At 47.1% G+C, this 15,992-nt stretch overlaps 1 protein-coding gene across 2 annotated transcripts in view; it reads left to right on the forward strand.

The window, feature by feature from the left end:
* LOC147722897 (TGF-beta receptor type-1-like) overlaps window positions 1-15,992 on the forward strand; it is a 1,593,949-nt gene that overhangs the window by 539,213 nt on the left and 1,038,744 nt on the right. For both annotated transcript variants that reach the window (XM_086965305.1, XM_086965306.1), the window contains exon 4: window positions 6,351-6,581. In XM_086965305.1, coding sequence (XP_086821431.1) covers window positions 6,351-6,581 — 231 coding nt within the window. The remainder of the gene's footprint in view (window positions 1-6,350; window positions 6,582-15,992) is intronic.

Consider the following 15,992-nt stretch of genomic DNA (forward strand, 5'->3'; position numbering starts at 1 on the left):
GGATTTATTATTGTGACTCCAAGGACCATATTTGTGGTATTGTGTTAGTGTTATGTGGTGAGGGAGGCCTAACCAGCATTGGCACTTGAAACTCCACTTTCCTACATGATGCAAGACAAGAACAAGCAGTTAGGCAGGCTAAAATATCTGTGCAACCACTAGCTCATCATTTATTTCTCCATGAAGTGGGAACAATGCTGGTTTTTGAATGAGTTGCATAGTTACATATGTTTTGCACTCTCCTTCCTTCCAATGTTGAGTTCCGGCGTTTGTAAATTGTATTTCTTTGAAGTAGTTCCGAACCCCACAAGATATCTTGACTTTTCTTTTGGCCCCGAATCCATCAGGACATAGACACCAACGTTGATTTGTTTTTTGTTTTTTTTGGCTATCTGCTTCAGAAGTTGTAGTTCCAGCTCTGGTACCATCAACACCTTTCTGGAACATTGACATTTCTCCCGGGAACATACACAACTTCTCAAGGACCTATAGTGGCAGTCATAGAATATATACAGCAACAGAGCTTTCTACCACATTGATGACTACATTGAATACCACTTTGAAATGTTTCAATGAGGATTATTTGACTAAAATTAGGTAGTTGTGAGCATGACTGTTGGGGAAGGGTGTTGTGGAGGAATGCCTTTCAAATTTCTGTGGTGCTACCAGTATTGGTTCTGTAGCTTTTACCTTTCTCTAGACCATGAGGAGTTGACCTGCTCAGTGTGTAAGACATTCAAGTACAAAAGACAATCCATTAGCATCTGAATGCTGCTAGAAACAACACAAGCTTCAGTTTCAAGACTCATCCGAAACTCTGCATCCATAGAGGGCTGAGGATTTCGAGTATACAGAACAAAAAGAGGGTTGCTCTTCAGGTATCCACATTGCGTAAGGAGATGGATGGGCTGAGGTTTTGTTCACTGACGTATCGAAGGTCGAGAGGGAGGAAATCTAATTGCACGAGAGCACAGGCTAAAAATAAACACTAGAACCTCGGTTCCTCCACATTCACTCAAGGATCAGTGTTTACATTTTGAGGCTGAGCACCTCTTCTTAGGGAGTCAGACTTCGAGCCCTGAGGGAAGTCAAAAGAGGCACCAACCTTTGGGTCTGGCTGTGCTCGACACCAACAGACTCCCTTGGCGCCAGGATTTGCTCCCGCAGTTTTAGTTCAACTAGCCCTTCCAGAGCAGTCTCATACACCCCAGACAGGAAAGAGGAGAAAGCTCAATTTAGAGGAGCTAATATCGGAAGAATTAGAGGTTTTGCGGACAGACTTACCTGGCACACGCCGCTGCTGGGGCCCACACGCTGCTTGTTCCCCCCCCCACCGTAGACATCCATCTGCACGGCCGCCGGGGAACTACAGCTCCCATCAGGCCGAGCGGGTCACTTCCTGGTCCTGCGCGCCCGTAGGCGCTGAAAAAGAGGAGGCTCCCAGTGAGGAGCGGGGGGCTTTTGCGGACAGACTTACCTGGCACACTCCACACGCCGCTGCTGGGGCCCACACCCTGCTTGTTCCCCCCGCCGCCGTAGACATCCATCTGCACGGCCGCCGGGGAACTACAGCTCCCAGCAGGCCGAGCGGGTAACTTCCTGGTCCTGCGCGCCCGGAGGCGCTGAAAAAGAGGAGGCTCCCAGTGAGGAGCGGGGGGCTTTTGCGGACAGACTTACCTGGCACACGCCGCTGCTGGGGCCCACACGCTGCTTGTTCCCCCCGCCGCCGTAGACATCCATCTGCACGGCCGCCGGGGAACTACAGCTCCCAGCAGGCCGAGCGGGTCACTTCCTGGTCCTGCGCGCCCGGAGGCGCTGAAAAAGAGGAGGCTTCCTCCGGGACGCGCGTGGGACCGCGCCGGGCTAAGCCCAGGCAAAGGGTGGGCCCTCTGTGGCCCTCAGAGGCCGCAAGAGGCAGGGCAGGGCCACCCCATTTGCATCTCACCTGCCATCCACTGGATAAAGGAGGTAAAACTTATAGACTCTTAACAGTGACTGCCTTGACTCACACCTGGGCTAACAGAAAAAGGACTATTGACATTGTACATTGGCCCAGCACTGGTGTTTGTTGTTGCTTCCATATTTCTCTCATATATAAAAACAACCCACATTATGGCTGGTAAAGGGACCTTAAATATAACTAACTCCCATGGGGTGCCTGGGAATAGGAGTTTGGACAATTCAAAATCCAGTCGTGAATCCCCTTTGGTGACAGCTAACTACTGCCAATCACTATCCTTATTGGAAGAACTTAACGCGCTTTGTAAAACTAATCACACCTGGATTGAAGAGGGAAATAAACAAACAGGTGCCCCAATAATTATAAGTCCTAAGCATAACACACCACCCAATTCTAAAGTAATCTACCTGGAAACCCCCTCTCTAACTTCAGTTAAAGATAGCACTCTTCTAATAACTAACCCTCAGACTCCCCCCTACTAAAAGAAAGCGGTATGCAAGTTCCCCCTCAGCCACTAGCAATACCCCGAAATCATTCAGGGCATGCTCAACTTCAGATTCTCCCCTATCTATCATACCAACTGACCCATTGGCCCTGATTGAACTTATTGTTAAATCTTTAATATCCCCATTGGTTAAAAAAATTATGGTAATAGGGGAAAAAGTAACATCTATAGAAGAGACTATGAAGGCAAATGCAATCCTTTTAGAAAGTCTGGTAGGAGCTAACAAGGTAGAACCCCCAGCCACTGCCGATCTCCCAATAACTTTGACACAAAGCAGTACCCCCCCAACGCAGTCATCTGCCCTTATAAAACCTAAAAAGCTACTAACATCCAATACTCGGCAGACAACACCAAAAATGGTAATACCACAGAGCTCTGATAACAGAGTACGGTCGACCAATGATCCAACGCCCTTAGTGGGGACTCTCTCCAACAATGGCTATAGGCAAAGAAAAATCAATCAAATTGATCTACCGCCGGAGGCCGCTCCATTTGTATGCATTCTTTCAGGTGTGCCCGAATTAAGTAACGGAAAGATCGAGGGACAAGCGGAATTAGCAAATAAGTTATCTTTCTGGCTAACAAAGAACAGGCCCCTCCCACCAAACATAGTCGGGAAAATTTTGAACGTCAGAAGGGTGAAATGGTTGGGTCCTCTAACAAAAGATATAGGGGGTGATCTGATCCTCGTAAATTTTAGGGATCCCCGTAAATTTTAGGGATCCCCGTGTTGTCCCTTATCTGCAAGGCTGGCAGCCTCAAAGGGATGACGGCCCAATAGTTTTAAGGGAATTGAGAGACTTTTACCCCAGAACCGCATGCATGCCCCCAGTAAGATTAAAGACAGAAAAGAATCACTGTAGGGGCAATAAAGGCCATACACTCAGCAATTATAATTTACTCACTCGGAATCGTTTTTCTGTACTCTCCGATACAGACTGGGTGTATTGACCTGATAAACTGATCCTTGAATGGTCTGATAATAAAATCCTGATGCCTGGGGTTGTCTATTACCATAGTTGGTGCTAGTCCAGGAGAACTGCAGGGGAGGCGGTATTAAGTGTGGGAAAGTTGCTATGATTAGACTGTTTACATCTAGATTGAGCGAGGGTTGTATCCCCCTTTTTTTAAACAAATGAAATTCCTTGCTAATGCACTCCGCACTTTCGCATAATTTAAAAACCTTTTGTAATACTGTGGTGAATCTATTGTATGTATGAACTCATTTATTCTTTGGTATGGTATCTCTTTTTATCATGTATTGATATGAATGTATTTTAAAAATTGTATTGTGCTTTTATGGTTGCTTTGTTTCAACCGAATAAAGCTTATTGATTGATAGTTCAACTAGCCCTTCCAGAGCAGTCTCATACACCCCAGACAGGAAAGAGGAGAAAGCTCAATTTAGAGGAGCTAATATCGGAAGAATTAGAGGTTTATCTGATTCCTTAAAAGGTCGGGGACAAGGTCACCATCTCCCCACAGCTCCCTTCCCCTGTCCCCAGCCACTACCTCGCACCCCACCTTCCTCCTCAGCATGCCAAACTGTCACCTCACCAGTCAGTCCAGTGACATTTCGACTGTGATATTAACCCTATAATGTCCACAGTGAATATATTTAACTGAAATAATTCCAGTTTCACAGTTGTCTCCTTTATTTTAATTTGTGGACTCTAAATATTGTAAAATCACAAAATATTTTTATGCAGTTTTGTAGCATATACTTTCTTTAACTGGGTGTGAAGATTAACATAGATACACTAAACATATTTCAATGTAATGTCAACATTAGTGACCCGATTAAGTTGACTTGAGCAGCAGCGGCGTCACTAGGGGGGTGCGGGGGGTGCGGACCGCACCGGGTGTCACCCCATCATGGGGGTGACACCAATCTGGTTACGCTGCTCTGGCTCGCTGTGTAATAAAAACACAGCAGGAGAACCGTAATTCTCACGGGCAGCATCATTCAGCAGCATGGCACCAGGCACCTGAGTGGCCTCGGGCGCTGCCGAGTCACCGCCGCCCCGAATTGCAAATGCCAGGGAAGGAAACTGTGCAACAAATATTCCAAGACAGTACTCTAGTCGAATAACTGTGCTTAGGGGGCTGAAGGGTAGTCGCGCTGTGCTGATTGCGCGGTATTACCCCAGGCGGCACTGCAGTGCCGGAGTTCCAAGAGGCCAGATACTGTGCGGGTCAGTGGTTTCTGCTTTGTTTATTTTGGCTGCCTGCAGGCCTTGCTGGGTCTTATGCACAGGACGGTGTTTTCACCGATATTACACGAAAGTGGGGGCTGTTTGGGGGCACGTTGAATGGTTGTGCAGCATTTTGTTTTACTTGCTGCGCTACAAGTTTAAATGCATAATCGCCATCACCTTTACCTTGCAAAACCGAATTAGAGCGTATCAGGCGGCAGCTTTCACACACCAGCGCTCGAAGGGTGCAGGCAGTGAGCGAGGGCAACTGACCTATCTCTACTTAAAGTGGGGCAGGGCACCGTGGCCAAGACTGCAGAAAAGGGGCAATACCATTAATGAATGGAGCCAGGAAAGTGCTTCCTTGCCTGGACGCTCCAGAGACGTTTTTTTATTACAGTACATTGCTCGAGCAGGTTTAGCTGCACCTTCCTGATCACCTTCTCTGGCAGTAGCTAGACCAATTATATACATTAATAGCTTCACGTGGACAGCTGTGCTTGTGTCCTGAACGGGGTGCTAAAGTCAGCCAGGGTCGATGGCAGCTTACGGCGCCCTTTCCGAGAGACGCCTGCACAGGGGCTCTGGATCAACAAGGCCTCTTGGTGCTATTAGCATACAGAGGAACTAGTTAGATTTATAAAGTGTCAGTCCAAACGTCTGGGGTAGCGGAAGTAACATCATGCACGCTTTGATCCCAAATGATGCCACATGGCTAACCCGTTTTACCACTGTTAACTTTTGAGTGAGGAAAGAGAAAGAAAAAGTTTACTAGAGACGAAAATGAAAAATGTGACAATGGGAAGGAGGGAAAAAGCAAGAAAGAGGATAAAAGGGGAGAAGGAAGGAAAGAAAGAACATGAACCACACGTTCACAAAACTGTATTTTATGAGGATTATCTGTGAGCTACTGCTGTTTACTAGGTTAGTGCCCTTCCATTTCTACCACTTTACAGCACTTTCAAGATCTGAATTTTTCATTGCCTAAATGGGTGTAATGTCTGTTATTTAAATGTTTTGCACTTCTTCATTGCTTGATTTTGCTTGCGAGAAAGTGTCACTCATAGTCGTTGAATGTCACTCATAATTATACTTCAATTATGAAAATGTCACACGTTAGCAATCAGAAACCTTGGCAGCTATGGTACTGTACATTCACGAGTTAGACCCAGTACCGGCTTGCAGAGGTATGAGCAGGGGGGCGGGTGGTTGAAGCCGACAGACTACGAGTTAAGTAATATTGCATTTTATTTTTTTATTTTACAGAGTTTTATATAGCGCAAACTTGACCCGAATCGGGTATCAGAGTGCTTTACATAGCACCAGTTGCATTACATGAAGACACATTCATTTTTTGATAGGCACGGGGAAATTAAGTTATTTGCGTATAATCACAGGATGTTCAGCGTCATTGCGGAGACTCGAGTCCATGCGGTAAGTCGTAAGGGGGTGACACCATGAGTTACCCGCACCGGGTGACACCAACCCTAGTGACGCCACTGTTGAGCAGTAGTACTTTTTAACCACTTTTTGCTTAGTATTGTGCAATACTGCATAATAGTAGAGTGGCCCATAAAGTGACAATATAAATTACCAGCAAGAGTAGCAAAGGCATTGTATATATTTCTGTTTTGTCCTTTCTCCACTGTAACTTAAAATTCTTCTTTTTTTTATTTAAATGTGTTTCCAGGCCTACCACTGCTTGTTCAAAGAACAATTGCACGAACAATTGTTTTGCAAGAAAGCATTGGAAAAGGTCGGTTTGGTGAAGTTTGGAGAGGTAAATGGAGAGGAGAAGAAGTGGCAGTAAAGATATTCTCTTCAAGGGAAGAACGCTCTTGGTTTCGAGAAGCAGAAATTTATCAAACAGTAATGCTCCGTCATGAAAACATTCTTGGATTTATAGCAGCAGATAATAAAGGTTGGTTCACTTTTATTCAAATTTGCAAAAATGACCCCCTTCCCCCACTTTGAAGACTTGATTTAGAAGGTCTACAATTTATGTTTTTAGAGTCTGCCAATTTTTTATTTTTTTTAGTGTCAAGAAGAAGAGTCAATTCTATTATTAATAGAATTAACTCAAACAGACAAAGGTGTCGGGTGCAACTAATGAGTGTAGCTTAAAATACCTTTTCCCAACTGAGTTTCTGTTGTTCCTCCAACGTGTTGATCTGTTTCCCTGAGAGACTCTTCATTGGATGCTGTTCTGTATTAAGCCAAGTACCTTTTATTTTTATGTTGGATTTTTTTTAGATCTTTATCTTTGAAGTGTGTAATGTAGCGTTCTTCTTTGCAATCCTCTTTTGTTCACACCCAGAAATTATGTTCTGTCTAGCTTTTGTTTTCAAGGATAAGCCTCCCCATGCATAATGGCATCCCGAAAGCCTGGCACTTCCTTCAAATACATACTCGAGCAGCTGTAGGGGTGGAAGGATCCTCTGTCTGTGTGGTGACCTTCATCCTCTGACCCCAGACATCACCCCAGGTCTCGGATTGTCATCTTAACCGTCCCAGGCCGAGAGAGAGAGGGCTCTGAGCAGGTGTCTGCTCAGGCTTAGGCCCCGCAGACTCCTTCTATGCTCCAGAGACCGACCTTTGGCTCCACCTCCAGTGCCCTCAGATTAAAGTAAAAGGTCCTCGGCCACTCTCAGTATGCTGAGGGCGTAGTTGGGAGTCCTCCTTAGGGGGCGAGAGACTGGAGAGATCGGAAGAGGCTAAGAGGGAGCAGGAAAGCAGGATCGGGAGCTGGGGGTGTGCAGGACTACACTCCACAGCAGCCCCTGCGGTATCAAGCGCAGCAGCGCAGCTGCCAACGGCCATCCAGCGCCAGGAGGCGCCTTCAAAACCTCCCAGGGGCTCCGCAGGCCCGGTTCCAGCGGGTGGGCCAGGCCCACCCAAACATGAGCCTGGCCCACCCAAACAGGATCTTTGGCAGTGAGGGCTTGAAGGCAGGCGTCTTTGGGATCTAAGTGCTTCAACCCTCCCCCGTCGCATGTGTCAGCCCGGGCCGAGGGGCGCACACACACAGACAGTTTTAGAGATGATCACAGCCGCCCCCGAGTACTTCACAGGTCTTTACAAGACTGTGTATATGTTAACGAGGCTTTGTTTATTTTTTTCACCCGTTCATCTCTGCATGGCGAAAGGCGACAAATCCTTTCTTTGACAAGGGTAACCTTTGGTAACCTTTACTTACTGTCCTGCTGCGTTGATATTTATTTTTATATGCAGCGCAGGAGAAAAAAAGTTTATTTATTCCTATTCACCTTTCCTGACCCCTGCAATGGCTTATCACATAAGGCAGTGACACAAAGTTTGACTAATGGAGTAGGTAAGAGAATGTGTTACTATATATTTTTCTTTTTAAAATTTGCACAGGCCCAGCAGGACACATAAGTGTGTGCTTCATTTAAACAGTTTTTATCATTATCATTGCCGATGCAGGACAACAATAAGAATACAAAATGCCCAGATAACGCTGGTGATTAATAATCCTGCTGGTGAGCAATCATTTGTCTGTTAGTAGCTTTCAAATGCAGATGAACTGTATTTTACGTGGATAGCTCCAGGGCTTTGAGTGGAATGAAAAAACTGGGGGGTCTCTCAAAGGAGCGTGGCCAATGTAATTGAGGACGTGGCTTAAAAACAGTACGTTAAAAATCTGTGTTTAGCAGTGTGCGTCCCGACTTGTATTTTGCTGTTTCTGTTGTTGCATCCAGGTATTTGATACTTTAGTAACATCATACCTACAAGTCAGGACTATTGGCTTTGTCAATGGTTGTTAGTTGCATAAGATAAATAACAGCAACTATGGCTTGTATATAATTGCAAAAGCTTCCACTTGAAGCACTCGTGACATCAAAACAATGTTGCTGCTCCTGAGTTTCAAAAAGAGAAGGGAAATCCAGTGAGAAAATGACTTTCTTTAAAGGATTTCCCTTCCCCCTAAACGCTCACCTGGCATGACGTCATGCCGTAACATTCCACTTGTGAGTAGTGTGAGCAGGGTACATCGATGTGCCTGCTGTCGAGAAACGGGTCTCTATCGGGCTCTGTTTTGTGCCCTGGCACTTTTTTTCCGGACTGCAGTGACAGCAGACTGCTGTCACTGCAGTTCGGAAAAAAACTGACTACCTGTGACCAGCTAACAAAACAGAGCCCGATAGAGACCCGCTTCGAGGCACCTTAAAAAAAACGGCCGGTGCTCAGACCCAGTGAGACCCGGCCCACTTAAAGCCCTGGATAGCTCCGTGGGCTACTGCCTTTGTCACAGAGATCCTTGTGTTACTTGCAGTTCAGAAGTTACAATCCTAACATAGGACAGTAACCAATGAACTGTCATCTAAGAGCTGCATACAAACATGAATAGTTAGAACTTCACTTTTTTGGTTTTGTGATATAGTTAGAACTTCCCCAGTCTTTCATTATTCTAATGTTGTTAAAATGAGTATGTTTGGGCAGATATACATTTTTATCAGTAAAGCTGACCCCCATGGAATACTCTTTAAATCCTAAGGTTGTGTTTCCCCAGACCAAACCCTCTTAAAATATCCCGCCCACCAGTATGGATGACATGTGATTCATACACCTTGTAATCCTCATTGGCTTATGTCACATTCCCTATAGACTGATTTACATACTTGTATGATTCATTGTATCTGTATGTGTGCGTTGTGTAAAGTACTGACACACACTACACTGATATGAGTAGCGCTATGCGACAAATGAAATGCATATGAGAGAGGGGCTACGTAAAGATAATGGGCACTGTTGGAGGGTGGCAGTGAGGGAATCTGAGGAGGTCAATAGGGGGAAGGGGCTATGGGGAGATGAGGGGCACTTGAGGCGTGTGGCTTTGAGGGAATCCTAGGAGGTCAATAGGGGGAGGGGCTATGGGGAGATGAGGGGCACTTGTGGTGTGTGGCTTTGAGGGAATCCTAGGAGGTCAATAGGGGGAGGGGCTATGGGGACATGAGGGGCACTTGAGGCGTGTGGCTTTGAGGGAATCCTAGGAGGTCAATAGGGGGAGGGGCTATGGGGAGATGAGGGGCACTTGTGGCGTGTGGCTTTGAGGGAATCCGAGGAGAAGGTCACTAGAGGGGGGCATTGGTAGATGAGGGGCACTGTTGGAAGGTGGGAGTAAAGGTATTTACGGAGAAAGAGGTTATTGGCACAGCGCCAAAAAAGAATTTCGCATCAGCGCTGAAGCAGGCCTTTCTGTTTTTGGAACAGGTCCAGCAAGAAGTGATTCGCCTTCAAGCACAACAAATAGACCTCCAAACACACGCAGAAGACTTGGAAAATCAGAGTGAAAAGCGTTCCCACCAACGGGGAAGGTTCGGACATTACAGTTTCTTCAAGGCCCCTTCCGTTATATTTTGCAGGAATCGCAAGACTTTGCAATCAAAATAGACAGGGCTCCCAGAGTGGACCTGCAACGGAGGGCACTGGCGCCTCTCCCTGATATCCTTGCTTATCTCCCAGATTTTCAGCTCAAGGACCTCATATTGCGAAGAGCAAGGGACTTGTATCAGCTAACATACCAGGGGCACGCATTCGCATTATGACAGGACCTTGGAGCCATCACGTTGCAGAAATGCCGTGATGTAAGGCCAGTCAGGACACATCTCCGTACCAGGTAGTCTTGTATTCCTGGGGACACCCCTTTCGCATCATCTTTAAATGGGACGGTGACATGAAGCGCCCCCCACAGAATACGATAGGACGGGTAGGAGAGAAGGAAGATGACGCTTTACCCCCCTTTTTCTCCTCTTTCCCTTCCTTACAGCCTACAGTGACAACCGATCCGGACTATGCAGCTCAAACGCAGCTGACTTCCATCGTGACCGGAACACAACTGCAGGAGGAAGCACATATTGAAGCGCCCCTTTAAATTGAACACCGGAAACAGAAGGGGGCGTTCCGGAAGGGAAGAATCGGGAGGAAGATGCTGAAGAAGCCGGAGAAGAGGGAAGAAATGGCAGGTCAGTTTTCGTCCTTGGGACGCATGACTACAAGAGTGAGAGTGACTGGACTAGAAGAAAAGAAGACCTGGTGCCCTGCCACGTTCCCGGAGGAACGTGGCTTTCTCAGGTGTGTGGCCGGGGTCATAACTGGGTCAGGTCAGATCGAATAAATTAGCAAAACCAAAGCGAAATAGAAGGGAGGAAGGGTGAATGCGGGGGTGGGGTTAAAACGGTTTTCATTATAAAAAAAGAAGGGGAAGTGCACTGGTGGCGGACGGGTGATACAGAAGTCTTTCCCTCACATTCCCTACCTTAGCGATAAGAAGTAGGAGAAAAAGAAATAAAGGAAGATAACATTTAAAAGGACTTACCTGAGCCTTGTTTTCTTCCGAGGAATGGCGGGGAAACCGGAAAGTTCCAGAAAGGGAACGAAGAGTCTGTAGGAGAGAAGGGAGAAGAAGGATCCTGTGAATTCGACAAACGTCGCAGTAAACTAAAGGACCAATATACTTTACTCTGAAAACCATACAATAAAAGAAAGACACCGTACAGGAAGAGTATAACTTGTTTTTATATCATCAACTATGAACGTGGCCTCCATTATCACAGACGATAAACTACGGCAACTTCGAACGCTGCAGGAAGCATGCCAGGTCCTGGGCATCGAACACCCTTAATCAGCTGAGTCCCCTGGTGAAACACATAAAGGTCAGAGAGAGGAATGGCATCGGGTCAGAGATCGGAGGGGGCCGGGGGCCTCCTTAAAGCCGAACACAGAGACTATGGTGCAGGAACGCAAGGCGGTGTTGGCATCTCTTACCATTGAGTCTGGACCAGGAGCTGGAGATTGAACAGACTCAGGGGTCAGATAACTGGGTCAGAGCAATGCCGGGGGTCGGTGGGCGGGTGGTCTGGGGCGGCGGGAGCACCTTCGGCCACGGGATGCACCCTACAAACTGTTTCACCAAGGAGGCGCCGTCTTGCATCGCGGCTATTGGACAATAACTGGGGTATTCATTGATGGGCTTGTTGGTGTTAGGGAGGGGGGAGTGCAGGGTCCGATATTCATATCACATTTCTCCACGAAGTCCTGGGAATGAATTTTATTTATTTATTTTAAAGGTTTTATATAGCACTGGCTAGACACAAAGGTATCAGAGCGCTTCACATGAGTATCAGACCAGAATTGCAGGTTACATAATTACAAGATAACACAGTTTCAAAGCACAGTTACATAGTTACATGTTAGGTCGATAAAGACAATAAGGACATATACGTAAGGGTGAGAGCAGGTATTTGGGAGATTCAGGGGAGAGGGGGTAGGAGTGAGGGAAGTAGAACAAAGAATGAAGGAGGGAAAGAGGTGGGGGAGGGTGAGAGACAGAGTATGAAAGGGAGGGGAGGGTGATGGGGCACAAACCGGTGGACTAGTAAAAGCTGCGTCCAAAGTCCGGTAAGCTGTGAAGCCAGGGGAAGTGGAATCATTCCCACATCTCCGTTGCGTGAGGCTCCCTTGACGCAGTGGACTCTCTCAGCGGGGTCTCTGAGACTTCAAGGCCTAACTACTGGATCCTTTCCCAACAAGGAGAGAGGGAGTGCTTTGGCAAGAGGGCCATACCATAACCTCAACTGTGAGTGGCTCCCTTGACACTTTGGATTCTCTCAGCGGGGTAACAAACTCCAGAGTATGAATATTGGATCTTTACCCAACAAGGGGAGAAGGAGTGCTTCGGCAAAGGGCACAAGGGACAGGGGGCTAGGCAGCGTAGATGCATGTTATGTCGAGAAAAAAATAAAGACTTATACGTAAGGGAAAAAGCAGGCAAGGAAAGAGATTCAGGGGACAGGGGCTAGGAGCAGGGGAAGTGGACAAAGAATGAAAGAGGTAGGGGAAGATGAGAGACAAAGCATGAAAGAGGAGGGGGAGGATGGAGGGGGCTCAAACTGGTAGACGAGAAAATCTGCGTCCAAGGTCCGGTAAGCTGTGATCCCAGGGGAAATGGTATTACTCCCACATCTCCGTTGCGAGAGGTTCCTTTTACGCAGTTGACTCTCTGAGGGGTCTCTGAGACTCCAAGGCCTACTTACTGGATCCTTCCCCACAAGGGGAGAGGGAATGCTTTGGCAAGGGGGCCCTACCATACCTCAACTGAGTGGCTCCCTTGGCGCTATGGACTCTCTCAGAGGGGTCACTGAGACTCCAGGGTATGAATATTGGATCTATCCCCAACAAGGGGAGAAGGAGTGCTTAGACAAAGGGCACAAGGAACAGGGCGTTAGGAGGAGGGTCGGAACTGGAAGGTCAACAGAGGGGGAACATAGGACAGAAAAAGACAGGGTCCTCGAAGGCAAGGGTCATGGAGAACCGGGACACAAAGGGAGGGAGTCGGCAAGTTGTGGAGTCCCACAAGGGAGAGATACTGATAGAATAAAAGGAAATGTATAAGTTATGGAGTCACTCAGGGAAGAGATGCAAACGGGTAAGTTCAAAATCGCAAAATAGTGAAAGAAAGTACAACAAACTACTACATATATTGGTGGTTATAGTTGTGTCTCTGCCGATAGAAAATTCACTCAGGATTCCATTATCACAACGATTAGGCTAAAAACGATTCTATAATATTTATCTACAGCGTGAACGAAGAAACAAGACATCCAAGGGGGTAGAGAAAGGGAGGGGAGATGAGATAGGTGATAGGAGAGACGGGGGAATGGGGGGGAGAAAGAGATAGGGCAGTCCTGCCAAGGACTCAACTCATAGGACACTCACGCAGGGGTCTCCATACCCACATGGACAGCCTGGAGATGCACACAGGGGCTTATCTAGGGGTTGGGATCAGCGGCAGGTCAAGGGCCAGCATGGATTGGCCCGCAACCACTTAATATGGCTAAGGAGATAGTGAAAATAATGACTTTAAATGTCAAGGGGCTCAACAACCCAGTGAAAAGACGCTCTATCCTATCCTACTTAGAACACGCCAATTCCGTTGACACACCCCCTCCCCAAGGACTGTCATTGCATCCACTCGAGGGCGTTCCCTCAGCAATATTTCTCCTCCATGGGGTAGAAGAAGGCGGGGGTAGCCATTCTTAACTCCAACCGTTGCAAGGGGGAAGTAAAGGAGAAAGTGGCAGCCCTAAAAGGGAGGTTACTGGCCTACAATATCCAGTTTGGCTGTCAACTATTGGTGATAGGTGCCATATATGCTTCTAACTCGGGACAAGAGAGATTCTTACAGGCAGCTTTAGCTGACGTGCTAGCCCCACAGAACCGTATGACACAGGTGGGGGGGGGGCACCTAAACATAGTCATGGGCGCGAACAAAAGCAGGTCACAAGCAACATACTTCCATGGGGAGAGATAATGGGGGACGGGAAGAAATGGCTAAGGGAAATGGGACCGATTAATATCTGCAGGGAGGCATTTCCTTCTACAAAGCAATACACCTTTTACTTCCACGCACATAAGTCGTGTGACCGCCTAGATTATTTCCTGGGAACGGGGAGATTAACAGGGTGATTGAAGCAGTGAGCATTGAACCTGTGGCCCTCTTTGACCATGACGCACTGACGATACAGCTACAGCTGACGGGGCGACCTTGCCAACCTGGCAGTTGGAGACTCAATGAGACTATGCTCCATTACAAGGTGGTAGAACAACGAATTACTAAATGCATCAAGGAATACTTCACCCTTAACAACACACCTGATGTAGCCGTTCCGACTGTATGGGAGGCGATGAAAACAGTGGTGCGGAGGAAGTAATAGCAATTTCGGATGCCCACAATATGGAGCGCAAGGAGGTAAGGGCAAACCTAGCAGCCCAGGTACAAGAGTTCGAGCAATTGCATAGTCTGACTGGGGCACCTAGGGTTTGGAGACAGCTGAAGGCAGCCAGGGCATAACTAGCTGGACTGGATCTGGACAGGGTGGAGTATGCGCAGTTCGTTTAAAACATTCTTATTACATTGGTGGGGACCGCACGGTCCGGCTACTGGCAAATAGGTTACGAGCCCGAAGACAGCAGACAATGGTTACCTCTCTACAGAGTGACGGGTGGGGGGGAAGCCCTAGGGTATCAAGTAATCCCCTACAGTTTTAGGGAATTTTACGAGAAGCTCTGCACAGAAGACATTTCATCGGAACATGACATTATAACGTATCTAGACTCCATCCATTTTTTTTATTAAAACTTTTTATTAGATTTTCCGACAGTACCAAAAAAATCTTACTTTCATTGCTACCATATGCAACAATCGCAATGTACAGAAGTTGAAACCAGCAAGTACATTACAGTTGAAAAACAACTCTGTGCATACTGAAGCAAAAGAGAGATAGGAAAAACAAGGATCCCCCAATAAACTACCCCAACCCTCCCCACCTCCCCCAACCTTCAACCAGGTGATAAGGGTACAGCTTACACCCCACCAAGGCGACTCAATAGGGACATGTACAGTTTAGTGGTCCGTTACCGTCAGAAAGCATCAGCATTAACAAATAGGGCATCTCAGCTCTTAGTCCAAGAACAGCGTAGTCCCAGACCATTTAAAGTGTAGTAAAAATTGACACATAGAGATATCACAGGGAACATAACCCCTCAGAATAAATCAGGATGAGCCATCAGCTACACCGTTAAGGGGCTCCAAAAATCTTTGGGGCGGGAGGATTAAGGTAACTCTACTCGTACACTTGTAGCTGGTCCCTACAATAGACCAGCTCCTTAAGCCACAATTTTATAGTAGGGGCTGACCTCGACCCTCATCTCTGGGCCACCGCCCGTTTTGCAAGCAAAGTTGAAACCGCCACAAGGCGTTGATTAGCGGACTTCAGTTGTTTCACATGCCCCAGAAGACATAACTCAGGCACGCAGGCCAAAGGCTCCAGCACTACTTCCGACAATATACGGGTCACTTCATTCCAGAATGCAAGCACCCTCCCACACAGCCATGCGGACTCCAGTTGTTTCACATGCTCCAGAAGACATAACTCAGGCACGCAGGCCACAGGCTCCAGCACTACTTCCGACAATATATGGGTCACTTCATTCCAGAATGCAAGCACCCTCCCACACAGCCATGTAACATGATAAAAATCTGCATCACCAACATCACACCTCACACAACTCGCTGTCTCTCTCAGGCCATACTTATGAAGTTGTAGATGTGAATAATATACTTGGTGTAGAAATTTGAATTGAATGATCCTAAGGTTGCAGTTGGCTGTATATCGGCCTGTGAGTTGACAGCACGCCGTCCATACCTCCATCGAGATAGGACTGCCTATTGCGACCTGCCAGTGCTGACACGACTGGTGATCTTCAAACTCGTGCTCTCGTTGGGAAGCGGAGTAAAGCCTAGTGATAAGCC

Source organism: Lissotriton vulgaris, chromosome 4_1 (genome assembly GCF_964263255.1).
Source record: "Lissotriton vulgaris chromosome 4_1, aLisVul1.2, whole genome shotgun sequence".
In the NCBI taxonomy this organism is placed as follows: Eukaryota; Metazoa; Chordata; class Amphibia; order Caudata; family Salamandridae; genus Lissotriton; species Lissotriton vulgaris.